The 20,723-nt window shown below is 35.6% G+C and overlaps 1 protein-coding gene across 2 annotated transcripts in view; it reads left to right on the forward strand.

The window, feature by feature from the left end:
- LOC136032111 (spondin-1-like) overlaps positions 1–20,723 on the forward strand; it is a gene marked incomplete at its 5' end in the record, with an annotated part of 69,066 nt that overhangs the window by 12,082 nt on the left and 36,261 nt on the right. The window contains 1 exon segment of one of the 2 annotated variants that reach the window (XM_065712273.1): positions 15,019–15,145. In XM_065712273.1, coding sequence (XP_065568345.1) covers positions 15,019–15,145 — 127 coding nt within the window. 2 annotated transcript variants of the gene reach the window in all.

Here is a 20,723-nt window from a genome sequence, read left to right on the forward strand (position 1 = left end):
CTCAAAAGTATCTGTCCTCGACATCATGATCAACCACAAATCAGCCACACGGGGATTCACAAAAGGACAGTATCGCCTATCCAGTAGAGCACCTGACGCAACTAGCCTTTGCCAAGCCACAAGTTTCAATAAGTCAAGTATTAATGTTATTAGTATTATTAATTTTTTACCCACACTATACAAAAGTATAATACATGGAGTAACACGAAGAAAAAAGACATAAAAACACAATACAAATCAAAATAAAATTATATAGGAACCAGTTACAGAGTAACACATAAAAAATAAAAGACACTATAACAAAAGAGAAAGAACATAAAAGAAGGGGGGAAAGAAGAAAAACAATACAACTTACAGAATGTAATAAAACGGTAATGTAGAGAAACACGTAAGCTGTCTTTATTGTTGTTATTTTTGTTATTTCAATTTTACCCACTCTTACAATAGTAAAAAACGTGGAGTAACAAAAGAGAAAAAAAAAGAAAGAAAAATAACTTACGACTGAAAAAAAACCTGCTAAGACAGAGGTGCCGAGAAATAAGAATGCGAGCGATATATGACGTTTCTTGTCTAGTTCTTCCAATTTTACTGTAATATCAGGAACAAGAAACTCTTTAATAAGAATCCGTTTTTGCCCAAGGAGGGAGAAACAACGAAAATCTGAAAAATATAGAATAATTAATCCGGATTCTTTCTAATTCTTTTTTTCTCAAGAAAGGGAAAAATTCCAGAAGCAAAAAGAATTGAATGGTCACAAAAAGTTTAGTAGACCTTGGCCAACGCAGGTTTATTATATTTACCACTATTGGCAACAGTCTTAGCATATTCTAATTGGATTGTCTTATTAATATCTGAAACTGTGCGCTGTCACCAGCTTGGGGTACTATTAGTAATAGAAATACCAAGCGATCGAAGAGATTCTACGAGAGGGATAGTAAAGCCACTACAACGAAGAAAACTACTAGAATTTTTGTTAAAAGAAAGAAACTAATATTTATCTGCATTAAGAGAAATTCCTTTACCTGAAAAAGAAGTGGAAACACGAGAAACAATATTAGATAGACCAGTTTTAGTACGGCTTATAAGAAGCGGGTCATCAGCATAAGCAAGATATGAAACATCAGAGAAACCAGAGATGTAGGTAACCAATATCTTTGTCAGAACTCCTGAAATAAATAATTTAAATAGGGTCGGAGATAAAATTCTGCCTTACCTTAAACCTCTTTTCGCTGAAATAATAGTAGCTAGTGCCGATTTCAGCCGCAGAAAAGAATTAGAATACCAGTAACGAAGAAGCATTATAACCGATAGATTAACACCACAATCTATAGAGCAGAAAAAGTCGACTATGACATACACTTTCGAAAGCTTTTGATAGATCTGAACTTATCTTACTTCCATAGCCATACCCAGTCATCAAAAGACAATCCATGTTTGGTACCATTAGACAACCCTGATTCTCAACTCTCAGTTGACTTTCTGAATTTTTGAAGGGACAAGAGTATTGTGATTTTGTCGTTCCCACAACATATTTCTCACCGCTTTGCAACCGCTACATATCTGTCTTTGGCGTATTAAAAGGTTGTTGTTTTTGCTACAATAAATAACTGAGGTAACCGAGTAACAGAGGTAAGACTGTTACAATCTATGTTTTTCCTGGAGTAGTCTAAACCGCTCATCATAACACTATGACGCCCAACAACATAACTCTGGGATTGATTTTATCATATATTCGCCAAATATTTATAGAGGCTGACTTGTTTTTCCAACTTCTGTCACAGACAGGATAGAGCCTGCTAGTCAAGATATTTCTAATACTGGAATAATCATTGGTGCACACAGATCTTCCGCTGGTCCATCAACTTCAGCCCAGACCCTCCAGGAAACCTTATCCGGTGCTGAAACAAGAATCGGAATTGTGAGTCCAGTAGATATTCGCCCGTTTCCCAGAGCTGGGAGAAAAAAAACAGCATAAAAAAAGAAAAGAAGCTCCTGAGATCAGACATTTTAACGAACACACCTGTTAAGGAGAGATTGGAAAAATAATCCAAGTAAAAAGAAAAAAGGTAGTATAAAAGGATTAAACGTGAAAATGAAGTTGTACAAATCCATATGTGTAAAAGTCAATATTGAAGAAAAGGATTGTAACATGCGAAAGAAAGAGAAAGTGGCACCGATAAAACAAAAACCAAATACAGAATCGGAATCTAAGGAAGAAAAAGATCCCCTGGGTTTAGTTTGTTGGAACCCATATTCCGAATCAAAACTGGTCAAGATGGATTCAGTGTATCAAACCGTTCGTGGTAACGAACTGTAGTAAGGAGTGACCCGGCTAAATAGTAACCGAACCTCTAAGAAATTGAATTTTGATACCAATAGTTACATCAAGATGGGTCTTACCCATCAAAAGTTACGAGCCTGAGAATATTTGCCTCGTTTTTGAAAATAGGGGGAAACACCCCCTAAAAGTCATACGATCTTAACGAAAATTACACCCATCAGATTCAGCGTATTAGAGGACCTTATTGTAGAAGTTTCAAGCTCCTATCTACATAGATGTGGAATTTCGCATTTTTTGCCAGAAGACAAATCACGGATGCGTGTTTACTTTTTTTTTTTGTTTTTTTTTTCCAGGGGTGATCGTATCGACTCAGTGGTCCTAGAATGTCGCGGAAGTGCTCATTCTAACGGAAATTAAAAGCTATAGTGCCCTTTTTAATTGACAAAAAAATTGGAGGGCACCTAGGCCCCCTCCCACGCTCATTTTTCCCCCAAAGTCACCGGATCAAAATTCTGAGATAGCCATTTTATTCAGCATAGTCGAAAAACCTAATAACTATGTCTTTGGGGACGACTTACTCCCCCGCAGTTCCCGTGGGAGGGGCTGCAAGTTACAAACTTTGACCTGTGTTTACATATAGTAATGGTTACTGGGAATTGTACAGACGTTTTTAGGGGGATTTTTTGGTTGGGGCTTCGCAACCAGAAAAGAGGGTTATGTGGTAACCAACCAAAAGGGGGGGGGTTACGTGGGAGGATCTTTCCACGGAGGAACTTCTCATGTGGGAAGAGACTTTCAATGGAGGGGGCGCAGGATTTTCTAGCATTATTTAAGAAAACAATGAAAAAATAAATATGAAAAGTTTTTTCTACTGAAAGTGAGGAGTAGCATTAAAACTGAAAACGAGCAGAAATTATTACGCATATGAGGGGTTTACCTCCTCGTAATACCTCGCTCTTTATACTAAAGTATTTTTAGTAATTTCAACTATTTATTTTACGGCCTTTGTGATTCAGGGGTCCTTCTTAAGGAATTGGGACAAAATTTGAGCTTTAGTGTAAAGAGCGAGGTATCGAAGAGGGGGCCCCCTTATATACGTAGTAAAAACATCTGAATATAGAAGTTCGCTACGTAAGTTAATTCGTAAGTTTCGTATATTTTGTGCTTATGAAAACGTTCGTAAAAAAAAATTAAAAGTTATAGTTGCCTTTTTAAGTAATCAAAAAATTGGAGGGCAACTAGGCCTCCTCTCTCGCTCCTTTCTTTCAAGATCTTCCGATTAAAACTATGAAAAAGCCATTTAGCCAAAAAAAATTAATGCGCAAATTTTGTTTTAATTATTTATGTGCGGAGAGCCAAGATCAAAACATGCATTAATTCAAATCGTTCAGAAATTAAACAAAAAAAAGCAAGTTTTTATGACACTTGGTATTAACCAAGTGACATATAGCAATCGCAAATTCTGTCGGTCTGTCGGTCTGTCGGTGTGTCGGTCCCGGTTTTGCTACTTTAGGCACTTCCAGGTAAGCTAGGACGATGAAATTTGGCAGGCGTATCAGGGACCGGACCAGATTAAATTAGAAATAGTCGTTTTCCCGGTTTGACCATCTGGGGGTGGGGGCCCGTTAATTCGGAAAAAATAGAAAAATTGAAGTATTTTTTAACTTACGAACGGTTTATCAGATCTTAATGAAATTTGATGTTTGGAAGGATATCGTGTCTCAGAGCTGTTATTTTAAATCCCGACCGGATCTGGTGATGTTGGGGGGGGAGTTGGGAGGGGAAAACCTAAAATCTAGGAAAACACTTGGAGTGGATGGATCGGGATGAAACTTGGTGGGAAAAATAAGCATAAGTCCTAGATACATGATTGACATAACCGGAAAGGATCCGCTCTCTTTGGGGTAGTTGGGGGGGGGGGTAATTCTGAAAAATTAAAAAATGAGGTATTTTTAACTTACGAATGGGTGATCGGATCTCAATGAAATTTGATATTTAGAAGGATACCGTGTCTCAGAGATCTTATTTTAAATCACGACCGGATCTGGTGACATTGGTGGAAGTTGGGAGGGGGAAACCTAAAACTTGGAAAACACTTAGAGTGGAGGGATCGGGATAAAACTTGGTGGGAAAAATAAGCACAAGTCCTAGATATATTATTGACATAACCGGAACGGACTGCTCTCTTTGGGGTAATTGGGGGGAAGGGGTTAATTCTAAAAAATTAGAAAAAATGAGGTATTTTTAACTTACGAATGGGTGATCGGATCTCAATGAAATTTGATATTTAGAAGGATATCGTGTCTCAAAGCTCTTATTTTAAGTCCCGACCAGATCTGGTGACGTTGGGGGGAATTTGGGGTGGGACAACCTAAAATGATGGAAAACGCTTAGATTGGAGGGATCGGGATGAAACTTGGTGGGAAAAATAAGGATAAGTCTTAGATAAGTTATTTACATAATTGGAACGGATCTGCTCTATTGGGGGGGGGGGTAATTCTGAAAAATTAGAAAAAATGACGTATTTTTAACTTACGAAGAAGTGATCGGATCTTCATGAAACTTCATATTTAGAAGGACATCGTAACTCAGATCTCTTATTTTAAATCTCAAGCGGATCCAGAGTAATTGGGGGGGGGGGGGTGGCAGTTGGGGGAAACCGGAAATCTTAGAAAATACTTAAAGTGGTGAGATCAGGATGAAAATGGATGGGAAGAATAAAAACCTGTCTAAGATACGTGACTGACATAACCGGACCGAATCTGCTCTCTTTGGGGTAGTTAGGGGGGGGGGGGGTTAATTTTGAAAAACTAAAAAAATGAGGTATTTTTAACTTACGAACGGGTGATCGGATCTCAATGAAATTTGATATTTAGAAGGATATCGTGTCTCAGAGCTCTTATTTTAAATCCCGACCGGATCTGGTGACATTGGGGGGTAGTTGGGAGGGGGAAACCTAAAACTTGGAAAACACCTAGAGTGGAGGGATCGGGATGAAACTTGGTTGGAAAAATAAGCACAATTCCTAGATACATGATTGACATAACCGGAACGGATCCGCTCTCTTTGGGGTAGTTAGGGGGGGGGGGGGGTAATTTTGAAAAATTAGAAAAAATGAGGTATTTTTAACTTACAAATGGGTGATCGGATTTTAATGAAATTTGATATTTAGAAGGATACTGTGTCTCAGAGATCTTATTTTAAATCACGACCGGATCTGGTGACATTGGTGGAAGTTGGGAGGGGGAAACCTAAAACTTGGAAAACACTTAGAGTGGAGGGATCGGGATGAAACTTGGTTGGAAAAATAAGCACAAGACTTAGATACATGATTGACATAACCGGAACGGATCCGCTCTCTTTGGGGTAGTGGGGGGGGGGTTAATTTTGAAAAATTAGAAAAATGAGGTATTTTAACTTACGAGCGGGTGATTGGATCTCAATGAAATTTGATATTTTGAAGGATATCGTGTCTCAAAGCTCTTATTTTAAGTCGCGACCGGATCTGGTAACATTGGGGGGAGTTTAGGGTGGGGAACCTATAACGATGGAAAACGCTTAGATTGGAGGGATCGGGATGAAACTTGGTGGGAAAAATAAGCAGAAGTCTTAGATACGTGATTTACATAATTGAAACGGATCCGCTATATTGGGGGGGGGGGTATTTCTGAAAAATTTGAAAAAATGTATTTTCAACTTACGAAGGAGTGATCGGATCTTCATGAAATTTCATATTTAGAAGGACCTCGTAACTCAGATCTCTTATTTTAAATATCAACCGGATCTAGCCTAATTAGGGGGGGGGGGTAGTTTGGGGGGTACTGGAAATCTTTGAAAATACTTAAAGCGGTGAGATCAGGATGAAACTTGATGGGAAGAATAAAAACCTGTCTAAGATACGTGACTGACATAACCGGACCGGATCTGCTCTCTTTGGTGGAGTTGGGGAGGGGTAATCTTGAAAATTGAGGTATTTGTAACTTACGAAAGGGTGACCAGATCTTAATTAAATTTGATATTTAGAAGGATCTTATGCTTTAAAGCTCTAATTTTAAATTCCAATCAGATCCTGTGACATTGGGGGGATTGGAGGGGGAAACCGGAATTCTTGGAAAACGTGATAATTGGGGTACTTTTATCTTACGAATAGGTGATCGGATCTTAATGAAATTTGATATTTAGAAGGAATTCATGTCCCAGAGCTCTTATTTCAAATCCCGGCCAGATCTTTTGACATTGGGGGGAGTTGGAGGGGGAAATCTTGGAAAATACTTTGAGTGGAGGAATCGGGATGAATCTTGGTGGATGGAATATGCAAATCTCCTTGATACGTGATTGACGGAACCGTACTGGATTCGCTCTCTTTGGGGGACTTGGGGGGAGGGGTTCAGTGATTTGGCGAGTTTGGTGCTTCTGGACGTGCTAGGACGATGAAAATTGGTAGGCGTGTCAGGGAGCCGCACACATTGACTCGATAAAGTCGTTTTCCCAGATTCGACCATCTGGGGGGCTAAAGGGAAAGAAAAATTAGAAAAAATTAGGTATTTATAACATACGAGTGGGTGATGGGGTCTTAATGAATTTTAATATTTAGAAGGACATCGTGACTCAGAGCTCTTATTTTAAATCCTGACCGGCATTAAGCCTCTTAGTTTCCTTTTAAATCAATCTATTGATTCATAGAATTTTGTTAGAGCTCATACCATATGATCTTTTGGCTCTTAGCTCTTCATGCCTCGTCACAAGTGCCATATGAGCTCTTAGCTCTTGTTTTAAATGAAAGTTAGGAGCGACATTAAAACTTAAAATGAACAGAAATTACTCCGTATGTGAAAGGGGATTTTTCTCCTCAACGCCCGCTCTTTACGCTAGATTTTTTACCTGTTTTAAAATGTTGAGTTAAGAGAAAGATTCAAACTTTAGCGTAAAGAGCGGGGCGTTGAGGAGGAAAAGCCCCTTTCATAAACGGAGTAATTTCTGTTCGTTTTAAGTTTTAATGTCTCTCCTTACTTTCATTTAAGAAAACTTGTTTTTTGTTTGTTTAATTGTATGAAAGAGACGGGCAAATTTTGCGTTGGGAGAGGATAAGAAACTATACAAACTATACACATGTAAAACTGCACCAGCGATTTCGAAATAAAACCCAACGATTCAGATTAGTATTTAACATGAGGTCACTTAGGCGATTAACGTGAAGAATCATCTTTTAATTTTGACTCTCTGTGCTTTATATGGATTTTTCTCAATAAAAACATTTGCAGTTTGATTTTAAACCGCCTATTTATTCTTATCCTTTCAACATATCAATTGTCCCTGCCAAAGTATCAACTTCGCCCATATTGATATCAACTTACCCTAGTGTAGGGTGGGTTGATAGGCTTCAAAATTATGAATTTTATATTTCATCACAAGTATGAGTTTTGTAATTTGTTTACTTTTCTTATGTTTCCTTTAGAATATGCGTCAATTGCGCAACTTCGTTTGCGTAACCAGCTTGTTGAACGCAAAACAATTCTCAATTCCTCCCTTTATATGAAAACTATTAAAAATTCTTGATACGCAGTAATCCGAACGTAGCTAGCTAGTAGTAACAAAACCATACAAATGCTTAACTTACATAGCCGATATAATAAATTCTTTGAAAAAAAAAAAATCCCAAAATAGAAGAATATAAGGCGTATAGAAATATAAGAATTAGGACATAAAATATAAGAATACGAATTTATGTTTTTAAGCCCCAGTAAGGATTCAGGGAATAGGGAAGCCTCAAGCTCTGTGGCGCCTTTCCCCTCCCAAATTTCTAAGATCTTTATAGCAAATTTCAATATTTTTACATAGTTTGCCTTCAATTTCATAAAATTTCTCTATGTCCCAAAAGAAAAGTATCCCTGTGTATGTATCGCTTTTATTGACTTCAACATTCCCAGAAACATCTAGACAGGTTCTAATCCGAGAGTATTTTAGTTTTTATTTCCAATATTTTTCTCAACATAATCATGCATAAATACTTCCAAATAATCGAAAACAGTTGAAGATATTTCATTAAATTATATTTTAAAAACTGTTGTATCTGCTCTTTTTGAGTTTTACTATGCAGATAAACTTTAATAATTTTACTATTACTTTACTATACAAATTACTTTACTATAAAAAACATATTCTTAAAGCCTATACATTATTTTACTATACACATATATACATATATTTTTGATTTTCGTAAAAATCAAGCAATGAACATATAGAAAGTTTTTTTTTTTAACAGAACTAAATAACTCTGTACCATGGGGCATTCGCCATATGTACTACTGGTTTAGCTAGGAGGAGTATTAGATAGTTTACACGTTTTGAACCTTAAATTTCAAAATTCTATAAAGATTGTTATTTTGCGTTTTATTATATAATAGCCTTAAGAGTTGTTTTGAATAGTTGGATCACCTCGTTTCATCTGTTGAACCCTTTCGCTGTAAATAATTAGGCATCGCTGCTATGCGAAAATAAACATCTTGAAATAAGTTTTGCAGGACGAATGTGAAGAACAACATTAAACAACAAACGACGAGATGTTATCTTGTATTTGTTGAAGAGGCTTCCAAAATTCTTAGTCTTTTAGGCTATCTGTTAAATTTTGACTGGGCTTTACTGCAAGCTGTTCAGAGAGCACAAATAATTACAGTCGGTGATTACAAATCTTTTATTTACTAATTTTACCTCAAAACTTCTGAACAGAAAATTCAACATTTCAAACAAATAGGAGTAAATAACCATTCGATTTGTGATATATTTGGGTACAATCAATAGAAAAATCAATGCTCGTAAGAATGATGCATTTCATGTTAATTGTTCAATTGAACAGGGTAGGGTTTAAATTAGCTTTTCCATCGAGAATGAAATTATCCATCTCAACAATAATGTGATCTTGGTTCTTATTTTATGCTCTTTGTTTTAAATAGACTATAATCGAGTGTAAAGTGCTGGTACCTTCAGTGGCACGGAATGTGTCATTTTTGCTGACTATCGACTCGGCTTCTCATGGGACAATTATATAGTTCTTTATGCATCCTTTTTTCGGGTAAAGTCGGTTTAATTAAGTAGTGTTACTTAATTAAAAAAAACTTGTGATCACATTTACCACTATAATATAAAGCAGCTCCAATATATTGCAGTAAACACTTCTTATTTGGAATTCTGTTGGTTAACATTAAGAAATGGATTTGGCGATCCTTTAGCAATAACAAAAGGTTTGGTTGTGATTTCATGTCATTTAAGACCTATTTAGTAGCGAGAGGGCTAATAGAAAAAAATACTTTTGTTTGCTATCTTGCTGCTCTCCGACCACGACAATCGGGGCATGGAATGGACTATTCTAGGGGTCGTTCGTCAGTGTCTGGTTACGGTCTTGAAAATTGGTTTACTAAGTTGTTTTGATCTGCATTAACCCTTGCTACAAAAAATATATATTTTACCGGGTGCCATGGATTTTGCGTCCTCGATACTACATGATTGGGGGTCATGGAAGGATTTTAAATTTTATTTTTCATAAAATATCAGGTCCGGTGCGCGATCCGTCGGCTAGTGTTTGAAATCACGACAAAGCGAAAAAGGTTTAAAAAGGACAAGAAACACCTCTTCACTTATCAGTATCTACTCAGGTCAGAGGGAAAAAAAAAAACAGAGGCGAATTTACAAGGAAGAAAAGGAAAACCAAGAGTAAAAATTGTCAGTTGGAAAGAGGATTCTTTTTCCTAGAAATGGCATATTTATCACACAAAAAATCTCGTCCCTTATTCCCCTCGTCTCTAAATCTTTTCAATGTACGAAATGTCGTGAGTGCTGTGAGTGTGAGTGTAAAACATGGCTACTATGAACAATTATATCCACGACAACCGCTGTCTGAAAATGTTCATTTACAATTTATTCTAGAGAAGACTATTTCATAGATTTGACTTTTAACCACATTTATGGATTTGCATCTGATTGACAAAAAATCTAGCAATGAAAAACCAAGTGCTGCAGAGGAGCTAACCTATGAAAAGTGTGTACTAGAAAATATATTTAGACAAATAAATGTCTACATAAATAGAACGTTGGGGAGAACAAGCAAAAATCATTCAAACTGTGCAAGTCACATACAATTCATGGTGATGTCCTATAAGAAACTGAGAGGTTTAGCCATTGGATATGAGTATCGAACGGACACTGAAACTACTAATATACTTAGAGATTTGACAACTAAAGATTTACGCTTGGGTGGGAAAATAAATATGAAACATTTAATATACCTCAATGGATGCCTCCCAATGTCAAGATTGATATAAAGCTAAAATTTGTTCCGTCCAATTTTACTTTGAGAAAAGTAGTTGCCACTGCACCTGATGTAAACATCTCTTTCACCTCGGCAATATGTCATGTACGACAAAAACCGGTTTTGATATCTGTTGGTTTGGCCATTGAAAATTAAGAGCTAGCGGAAATAATGTCAGACTGCTCGTTCCACATACAATCACGAATCAATGACTAATTGCTACGGGTTCATGTATTTACACCTACTAATCATTTATCAATGGTTAAATTCCCTCAAAACTCGCTTTGGCTTTTTTTTAAAAGTGCTGGTGCAATTAGATCGTGGAAAAATTCCCCACATAAATTTGGAATGTTTGGTTTTTTCATCTCTTGTGTGTAAAGTAAATAGAATTCCACTCTACAATTTATCCTTTGATAAATCCTACAGGATCCTGTATCAATCAACAATGCAATCTCTATGTTGAGATTCACAACTATTTGAAAAAGGTATAACCCATGAAATGCCGGCAAAAATCTATGGTATCATTGCATTGGAATTGTCAGGTACTCAAGATATGAGTATTGTCTAAACAGGCACCGTATGTTTAGAGCAAACCTTTGCTGAGCCATTGTAGGAGAGTATAGCATTAATCTTGCTAAATCAATATGAAACCTATTGGGAAATTACCCCTGATGTAATTGTTATATTAAAGTTGCCACCATGAACAAAAATCAAATAATCAGCATATTTAATATGGTAGGGGAAGCTTTAAATAGATTAGGCTGGAGGAAGAGCGTGCATAGCGGTGTTGGCCTCAGGCGGCTTGGTGCTGCAGTGAGTTATTAGTAGTAGTAGTAGTATGTCCAACTACAAATCCTATTGCATACCCTCAGATTTTTTTGAACAAATTCAAAGCGTTAACAATACCGTTATAAGTGTGAATAGTCAGCTGTAACAGCCTGCCAGCTGTAAAGACAGGACATTCGCTGTGCATCTTTCAAATAGTGACAAATGTTAAATTTTAAGTAAATGGAATTCCACTCTACTATTTATCCTTTGATAAATCCTAAATTTCCCCCACATGATTTGACAATGCAATACCTAGATCGAGGTTCACAACTATTTGAAATATTATAACCAATGAAATGGTTGCAAAAACTCATTATATCATTAAATTATATTTGTTTGGTACACAAGATACGAGTATTGTCCAAAGGGGTACTCTGCGTCTAGTGTGAACGTATGCCAAACCTTTGACGGATAGTATAGCATTAATCTCGCTAAATCAATTTGAAACTTGTTGGAAAATTTCCCCCAATGACTGTGTTCTATTATAGTTGGCACCATGAATACAAATCAAATAATCATCGTATTTAATATGGTTGGGTACATGTCCAAATACAAATCCTTTTGTATACTCGCGGATTTCCTTATCAAATTCAAAGTGTTAAGAACCCTTATTATTTCTAATAGACACATTTTCCAACCAGACCCACTATACTTTAACCCCCATCAGCTGTAAAGACGATTACACTGGCTGTGCATCTTTCAAACAGCGATGGATGTTCAATTTTAGACCAGGTTTTTTCCTCACAAAACAATTTAAAACCTCGAAGATACCAGTGTCTTAAAAATAAACTGAAATCACGCTTAGCATTTTTTCCAATCATGCCAGGGTATGTATTTTCCGATTAATCACATTTATCATAGTGACAATTGGACCAGAGAAAGCCTCTAGCGTGAGAGTCACAAGCATTTTCAAGACAGGAAATACAGTCTGTAATTTACACTGCATATCCTCTCTGCAGTTTAAATGGGTCGCATAATCTACACTCTTCATTACAGTTATCAACAATAGTACGATCATAACAAGGTGACCAGCCGCCCAATGTATGCAAACATAAAGGACATGTGTAAAACATTTTTTCAATGTTGAATGTCTCCCTTCCTGAAGGAAACTGATTTGCAATCAATAAAATGAATGTCTTCTAGAAGGAGGAGTAATCGAATGACGTCACAAAATTTGTTCGACGTATTTGTTGTTGCCATGCGTAGTGGCCGTCTTAAAGGAATTTCTAGGGTAGTGTTCAAAATCACATCCCTAGCGTTATTTTGTTTTGTATCAATTAAAATGTCAATAAAGTGAGTAAAATTCATCTGATCCATGACATATAAGTTTCATGCAATTGTCCAAAGACGCAGAGTCACTTCTAATTATATCGTTGAGCATTTTTTGACAAAATATTTTCCTTTGAAGAGACAACTTTTGAAGATCATCATCTAGAATCAAACAAATTTACAAAGTTACTATATTCTGTACGAGTTTTTGCTTGTCAAATCCAGCCATTTTTAATCATGACACTCTTATTATCAGTTATAGATTAACAAAGAATGAGGATTTCTTTCTCCCTAGTAAAACATCCAACAAGAAAAGGTAACAAACTCACTCCTTTTTTATTCATTGATTCAGATCATTGCCTTCAATATATCTTACTAATGAATTTAATCTGTCTTATAATCTGTATATATGCGTTGTATTCACTTTTGCTGCAAAGCATAACTGTTCTTCAAACTTGAGCTTACTATATGATATTATTTATCTTGCAAACATTTCCTCCCATTCTAGGGTTAGCCAACAACCTTTTGTAATTTTTACTGCTAAGTTAAGTACTCTAGGTTTCATTTCACCAATCCAATTAAGTTAAAAGCATTCATTATTAAAGAATATGCCAAGAACAATATCTTCAGTGTTGACATATTGAACTCTTTTTCAACACTGCGGTAATTGAACCGTAAGATCTGTCAAATCACGTGTCGTTAACCTTCAAAACCTGGTAGATCAAAAAGGCAGCCCGTATTTATTCTTGTATTTAGCTTTATTTAAATCTGAGTATGTTTCTTTTCACAGATATTTTAAGTAATATTAGCAGAATAGAGGTGTGATGTACATACTAGTGCCAGTGATTTAAGCAAGAACAGTCTCTATAACGTCCTAGTACTCTCTCAATATATCTTAAGTCTTGAAGTGGCCTGTGCCAAAATTCCATTTGTGTGTTTTTCAAAGTGACGTGACTTCATAAGCCCAAATTTCAAAAGAGGATTGCACGTATACGAGCAGTTGATTCGCTCAAACGTCAACTAAACAACAACAACAACAAGGCACTACGGAATCAACACAAGTCACTCAAGATTACGTCATCTTCGAATGTAAATATTGGACCAAGATCAATTTTTGTAAGAGCCAGGGCCTCCCCTCTTGACTAGTAGACCCTGAACTTTAACAGGTCTCGTGAAATTACATAGCAAAGACTTACATCCTGAAGAAAATATTTGCATAAGTAAACAAACAATCCCTAATACGTAATATACAGATGTACTACAATAAACATATGTACTATAGCATTGTGCAATATCCAGGCGTGCGTAATTACGTTTTTAGGGAGTAGTAGCTCTAATAATATACCCCTTATCTGTGTTCTCAGAAGTACTAGAGCGTCACTACTTTTATCATTAGTTTCTCAAGTTTGTAGCTTTTAATAGGTCAATTTAAACTCGTTAAATTATATATATTTAGAGTGAAAACAATATGCCACTTTTCTAATGTATTCTTTTCACTGTTTAGGAGCATTTCGTTCACTATTTAAACGAGTTGCTCCTTAGACATTGTAAGGCTCCTTACCACGAACTGTTGATCGTTACCATGAACTATTCGATTCGTTTCTTACCTTTATTGGAAAAATATTTATTACAGGTAATTGCTAATTGAACATTCCTTGTGTCCCGGTCGTCATTTATGTATCCTCCCTGTACCCCCTGGTGTCCCCTTTGTGGTTGTGTCCCTCAGTCCCACTTGTCATTAATATTCCCTGTGTCCCAGTCGTTATTTGTGTCCCGGTGTCCCATTCTGTAATTTCTCTTTGAGTGTCCCGGTCGTCTTTTATATTCCAGGTGTTCCGGTCGTCATTTGTGTCCCGGTATCCCGGTCTGTAATTTCGTCAGTCGACAAACATGACGTGAGTCGACAAACAAATTCATGACGGCATAATGCTCAATCCTTATAATGACCGCAATCGAAAAACATGCATGACGTCAGGCAACACACAAACAACTTATTTTTATATATATATTTTATATATATATAGATTATAATTTTGTATATATAGGCTGAATTCTTCTGCAAATATTGTTAGTATGTGTTGTGTTTTATGTAAACATAAAACGCTTTAACTTGGATTTATATTATACTTTCACTTTGAAAACTATTTATTTGTTTTAGGTTTAAACTAAAGCAAATTTCAATCTTTAATTTTGAAAACAAAACTGAAAAAAGTTTTTTTTATATTAAATTTCCAACAAAATTGAACCGATTTTATTTTACAAACTATAATTACAAATAGATGAAAATCGTTTTATTTGTATTAATAAATAAAGTAATTAAACGTTTTATTGTTTTTAGCAGAGTGACCATATCCGAACCATAATCAAGTCCAGAGGTCTTTGGTATCCCAATGTAAATGGGAAAACATCTGCAGTATTCCGAGTTGACAGGAAGCATCATCTAATGTCCCTAGTTTCCATGCTTGGTAAGACTACTTGCTTTGTTGTTTCTTCCTCAAACTCCCCTTTTCAGTGTTAAGTTACTAAGGGCACCAGGACAAAAGCATTTTTACCTCTGGATCCATCTTAGATTTATTCATACCTGATAACAACGATTTCCAGGAGAGATTTGTCTTTTGGTCATTTCAAAATTATTAAATTTTTAGGGCCATTTCACAGTTGCCACATTTTAATGATGAAAGTTAAAACCAAAACTAATTAGTTAATTTAACTGTCCTTTTCATCTAAAGAAATGAAGCACTAATAATGTGTTGATTATGAAAGACAACTAAACCTATGAGGAAAAGCCACATCTACTTAGAGTTTGATGGCTTATTTTTTTGCTGATTTACAAAACCATATTTCTTTTATTTTTAATTTGACACCCACTGTTTCCAAAAACAAAAACACTCAAGTGCATATTGTCTTTAGTAAAAATCAAATGACCGATGTTTCCTATGCTCTTAAGATATAAATTCAATGTGTTTTTGCTGTTTCTTGTTTCCATACCTTTTTCGTTAGCTGTTCGTAGTCATTTGCCATCTTTTGTAATTTTGCATGCGTCGTGGATACTAAAGATGATGTGATAATTTCAGATAACGAAATCTACAGGGGGAAGACAAAGAAAAATTACAATGGAATAAAGGAACCTATTTGTTTATTGTGCATGAGTCTCTTGAATTCATTCCAGAAAAAATGCCTTAAATTGTAAGGATTTCATTGATATTTCTAAAAATATATATCCATCAGAGCTTACTCTTGAACCTAGTCATGGCGCTGAGCATGAAGATCATTTCTTAGATTTAAATAATAATATTTCTGATAATAATAAATTAAGTTTTAAAATGTATAATAAAACAGATGATTTTGATTTTGAAGTGATTAGTTTCCCATTCCCTGAAAGTAATATACACTCAAATATCACATATTCGAAGTTTTTCTCACAGTTGCTTCGTTATGCAAGGATTTGTAGTAATTATATTGATTTTATAAATAGATGTAAAATCTTAAGCCAAAAATTGATATTAAGAGGTTTTTCTGCAAATAAATTAAATTGGCAATTTAAAAAATTTAGTTTTCATTATAACGAACTTTTAAATAAATACCAAAAGAATTATCTAGAAATACTTTCGGCTAATCTTCGGCTAATTTTGGAGGTTTACGAAAAGATGATGCAGCGCAATTTATTTTGAATTGTATTTCTAATAGAGCGGATTTTTGTACAAAATAGCCACATGATAAAGATGAATTCTATAATTGTTTAGTTCATTCAGGTTTTTTGTAAAGTGTTAATATTTGTGATTTGGTAAATTTTATCATATTTAGTTTACCTATTGTTGCTAAAAAGAGGAATATATTAACAGGATAAGCTTGTTTTGGTGTTACTTGGTTGTTCTACATTTGCTGTTTTTTTTCATAGGCATGTATTTCTGGGGTGATACCTGACAAGGGGATGCCATGAAAATTCTGTGGTAGGCACAACACTTGACGTGGTAAAAAATTTAAAGTGCCGAAACCCTATAGGCAAGTGTATTCTCCTGATGAGCCCTTGTGTTGGGTTGTTGCCTCTGAATTATTTGTCTTTATTGTTTTGTAAATGACGACTTATGCTTATTGACGACATGACTGACCTATGTGAATGTATGAATGAGTAGGGTTGAGGCCTCATTCAAGTGCTGGTCTATATTAACCACTAATTTAGGAAAACAGTCTTCCTTTTCTCCTTCTGTCTCTTTTTTTCTTTTTTTTATGTGTTTGTGCTGTTGCATTGGTGATTTCTCTTTTCATAATACATTCAAAGAACAAAAATTATGTAATTTTCCCCAGGAGTGGTCGTATCATTTTTAGTATATACGGTGCATTCAAATTTACAAAATCTGACCAATGACTCCGAACAACTAAAGAAAAAGGCATAGAACAAGAAATGGCAAAGTTTACATTGAGTTGTAAACTGAAATACTGCACAACGAAATTAGCAGTTAGATAACAAAGTAAAATTAAAATGGAATGAGGGGACGTGTTAGTTTAGCGCGTGTGAGTGTTTGAAGGATAAACAGGAAGGACAAATAGTGACGAAGACCGCACTGCCTTTCCATATCAAACAAACACAACTTAGAAACAATAGGGAAATGTTCTCAAGACAGCGGAATTCTACTCAGTGAATATTCTGGCCCCATGTCCAAGGGCCGTTAAAATGTGGAAATAAAAATTAAAAATATATTTAATTTTTTTTTTAAACAGCCCTAGCATCCTTATTTCAACTAAGTTAAACGAGGACTGATAAATAAAATAATGTGAGATTATATATTCATTCAAACGAAACAGAACAAAATAATTGAATTCAAGTTTTTAAGGCTAATCTTGCTTTTTGGGCAGCTATCTGAAAGGCCTTTTTGTAACTGGTTCAATGCTGTTATAAATCGGACGAGTAAAATATTTTGTTAGATTATCTTTAATTAAATTTGTATATAAAGGATTTAGTGAATATTCGCCCAAGTTCCTATATAAAAAAATATTAATATTGATTTTGGGAACAATTTGGATTGACTCCCGAACCACTCTTTTTATCCCAAAATCATTACTAATGAGAGGATTTTTCAAGAAGTTCGCATTTTGATATATATATATATATATATATATATATATATATATATATATATATATATATATATATATATATATATATACTAGCTGTTGGTGTGGCGCTTCACGCCACCCCAACACCTAGTTGGTGGGGTGCTTCGCGCCCCCCCCCCCCCCCCGCGCACGTAAGTCGTTACGCGCCATATTAGTTACGCGCCATTGTAGTTGTGTCCCTGTGTCCCACCTGTGAATATAGATAGATTTATATATGCGTTTCAAACTACGTAAAAATTGCGAATATACAACATTTTTGGCTTTCCCACTACTGGGAGCTTTCCGTTTCCAATTGCCAGCAATTGATCTGAAAATGTTTGACCAGAGTCATCGTTTTGCAATCGGACACGCATATTTGTAGTTAATTTTAATATTTTTACGTGTGCCCATAAATTAGAATTTTTCAGGCAAGCATTCATTTCGTCTGCAGGAGTTAAACTACGTAAAAATTGCGAATATACAACATTCTTGGCTTTCCCATTGTCTGTGCATATACAAAGCCGTATGTACTAATAATGACGTCATATGCAAACGCTCTTTTTACAAACAAACAAACATGCATACACACAACTCGTTTTTATATAGATAGATAGATAGATAGATACAATACAAATTAACTGCGTAAAACTTGCGAATATACAACATTCTTCGCTGTCCAATTGTCACTGCATATAAATAGATTGTCAGGTTTACCGACCCTCGAACATGCAACGTACAATTGTCCATGGGAAAAACAATCAGTATTAAGATCTATATCATATTTTTCTAATGATTGACCTTGATCTTTGTTAATGGTGATTGCAAATACTAACCAAATTGAAAATTGCAATCTTTTAAATTGAAAAGGCAGATCCGTTGGAATCATGGGAATGCGAGGAATAGAACAGCCTTACCCTCAAAAGGCCCTGTCAAGATTGTGGCCTCTATTAGGTTTTCCAATGTTTTTTTTACGGCAAGTCGCGTGCAATTGCAAAGCTTTGGTGGGTTAATATTTCTTAAAAGTATTATTGGTACGCCTATTTTTAGTTGTAGCACGTGTGGTGGAAACCCTGAAAGATCTATGGAATTTAAAAATTCAGATGGATAATTAACCGCTTCATTTGGTTCCAAAACTGTGTCGACTGACTTGTAAAGGACTGCATGGTCTCGAATCTTGGTCAAAACAATATTGTTGATTTCGTGGACGTCTATATTTTTGGGTGCGAGAATCGCTCTTTCACTTAGCCATTTATTATTTTTATAATTTTTTAGAATATTCGGAAATACTTTTTCAATCAATTCATTTTTGGACGTCACTAAATTACAGAAATCAGCAGGTAGTTGTATACGTCCTGAAATTGAGTCTATCGTATCATAAATGTCTTTTTGTTCCGACGTTCACTTGGAAATGTTATTTTGTACATACGACAATAGATCACTCATACTGTAACTTTGCTCACAATCCAATTCTACACACGTCGAAACAGCAGCGATACGGTTAGGTGAAGGCATTCCCAAATCCTGAAGAGGTTTGTTTACCATACGTACGCACAAATCATCTATAATAACTATAGTGTAGTTATAAATTTCTAATGTAAAATCAAAAGTCATATCTGACGTCTCTAACTGTTTTCGATGGAGTATATCTTCGGACATTTTTGACTTATATTTTTCCCATAACTCTGTAGGAGCTGATGGAGAGCAAGTTGTTAAAATGATGCCAAACAATGCACGAATTTGACTTGGGGTTGACGTTTCGCACGCGTCATTGATGCAGTTATCCCAGTGTTGGTCATTCTCCAATAAATTCAGAGCTTGGCATGCACTACGGTAAGTGTCATGTATAGTACCGTTTACAGTTCTCAAATACTCAAAGGATGTCGGACCGGATACATTCACCAAAAGTAGGCGTAGAAAGAAGCATTCATGTTGATTGGGGTGAACGGTGTAGAGTCTTCCTATCGTGGTATCTTTGAAGATGGTATGTTGGCCGTCGACTGACTTACCCTGTTTTCGACGTTCAAATACTTTATTTTTAGTATTTCACGTGTAATACGAAGGCACTTCAGTAAACAGCAGTTTTCTTTGCAAAAGAATCATTTTTGCAAAGCGAAAAAAAAGCTGTTAATTTTGTATCCGGTGGATTCAGGGCTCTTTGTTGCACGTTGGTTTCCGAGAAATAAACACGTTGACCATTCTGTGAATGTACTGCTAAGTGAACAACAGCTGAACTACGTTCATGTATCGGAAATGAAAGAATTCGCCAAGCAGCTTTATTACTGCTTATGTATCTTCCAGCCTGATATTGTACGATTTCGTCGAAATCTTTGATTTTGGGCTGCAAGCCAAAAACTGCCATGTCACTGCCTTTGTTGACGTATTTACATATGTATTTGATTGCCTTTACGGAGTTACAGTATTCAACGTTTATGTGTGCATTAAATGTTTTTGATAATAATGGGGAATATGGAACAACCCACTGGTTATCTACTTCGATGGTGGTACCGTTGCCATTGTAGGTTCTTCAGTCATTTTACAATTAGAAATTTCTCTTTCAACGGTCTTCTTACAATTAAAAATTTGTCTTTGAACGATATTCTTAAATACCTGTGTCCTGGTCGTCACTTATATTCCCTGTGTCCCGGTCGTCATTTGTGTCCCGGTATCCCAGTCTGTGATTTCTCTTTGAGTGTCCCGGTCGTTATTTATATTCCCTCTGTCCCGGTCGTCATTTGTGTCCCGGTCTGTAATTTCTCTTTGAGTGTTTTTTCTTTTTAGTATTTTTTAGTTTTTTACATTTTTTCTTTTTTCAGTTTTCTTTTTCTTCTTTATTTTTCAGCTTCACTATGAAATACATATCGCCGAAACTTTGTTTTTTTAACTAAAATCTGGTACGCATTGATGACCTTATCCAAGTCAAAATCCCAAACCCAATCATCATCGCTATCA

Source organism: Artemia franciscana, chromosome 10 (assembly GCF_032884065.1).
Source record: "Artemia franciscana chromosome 10, ASM3288406v1, whole genome shotgun sequence".
Classification (NCBI taxonomy): Eukaryota; Metazoa; Arthropoda; class Branchiopoda; order Anostraca; family Artemiidae; genus Artemia; species Artemia franciscana.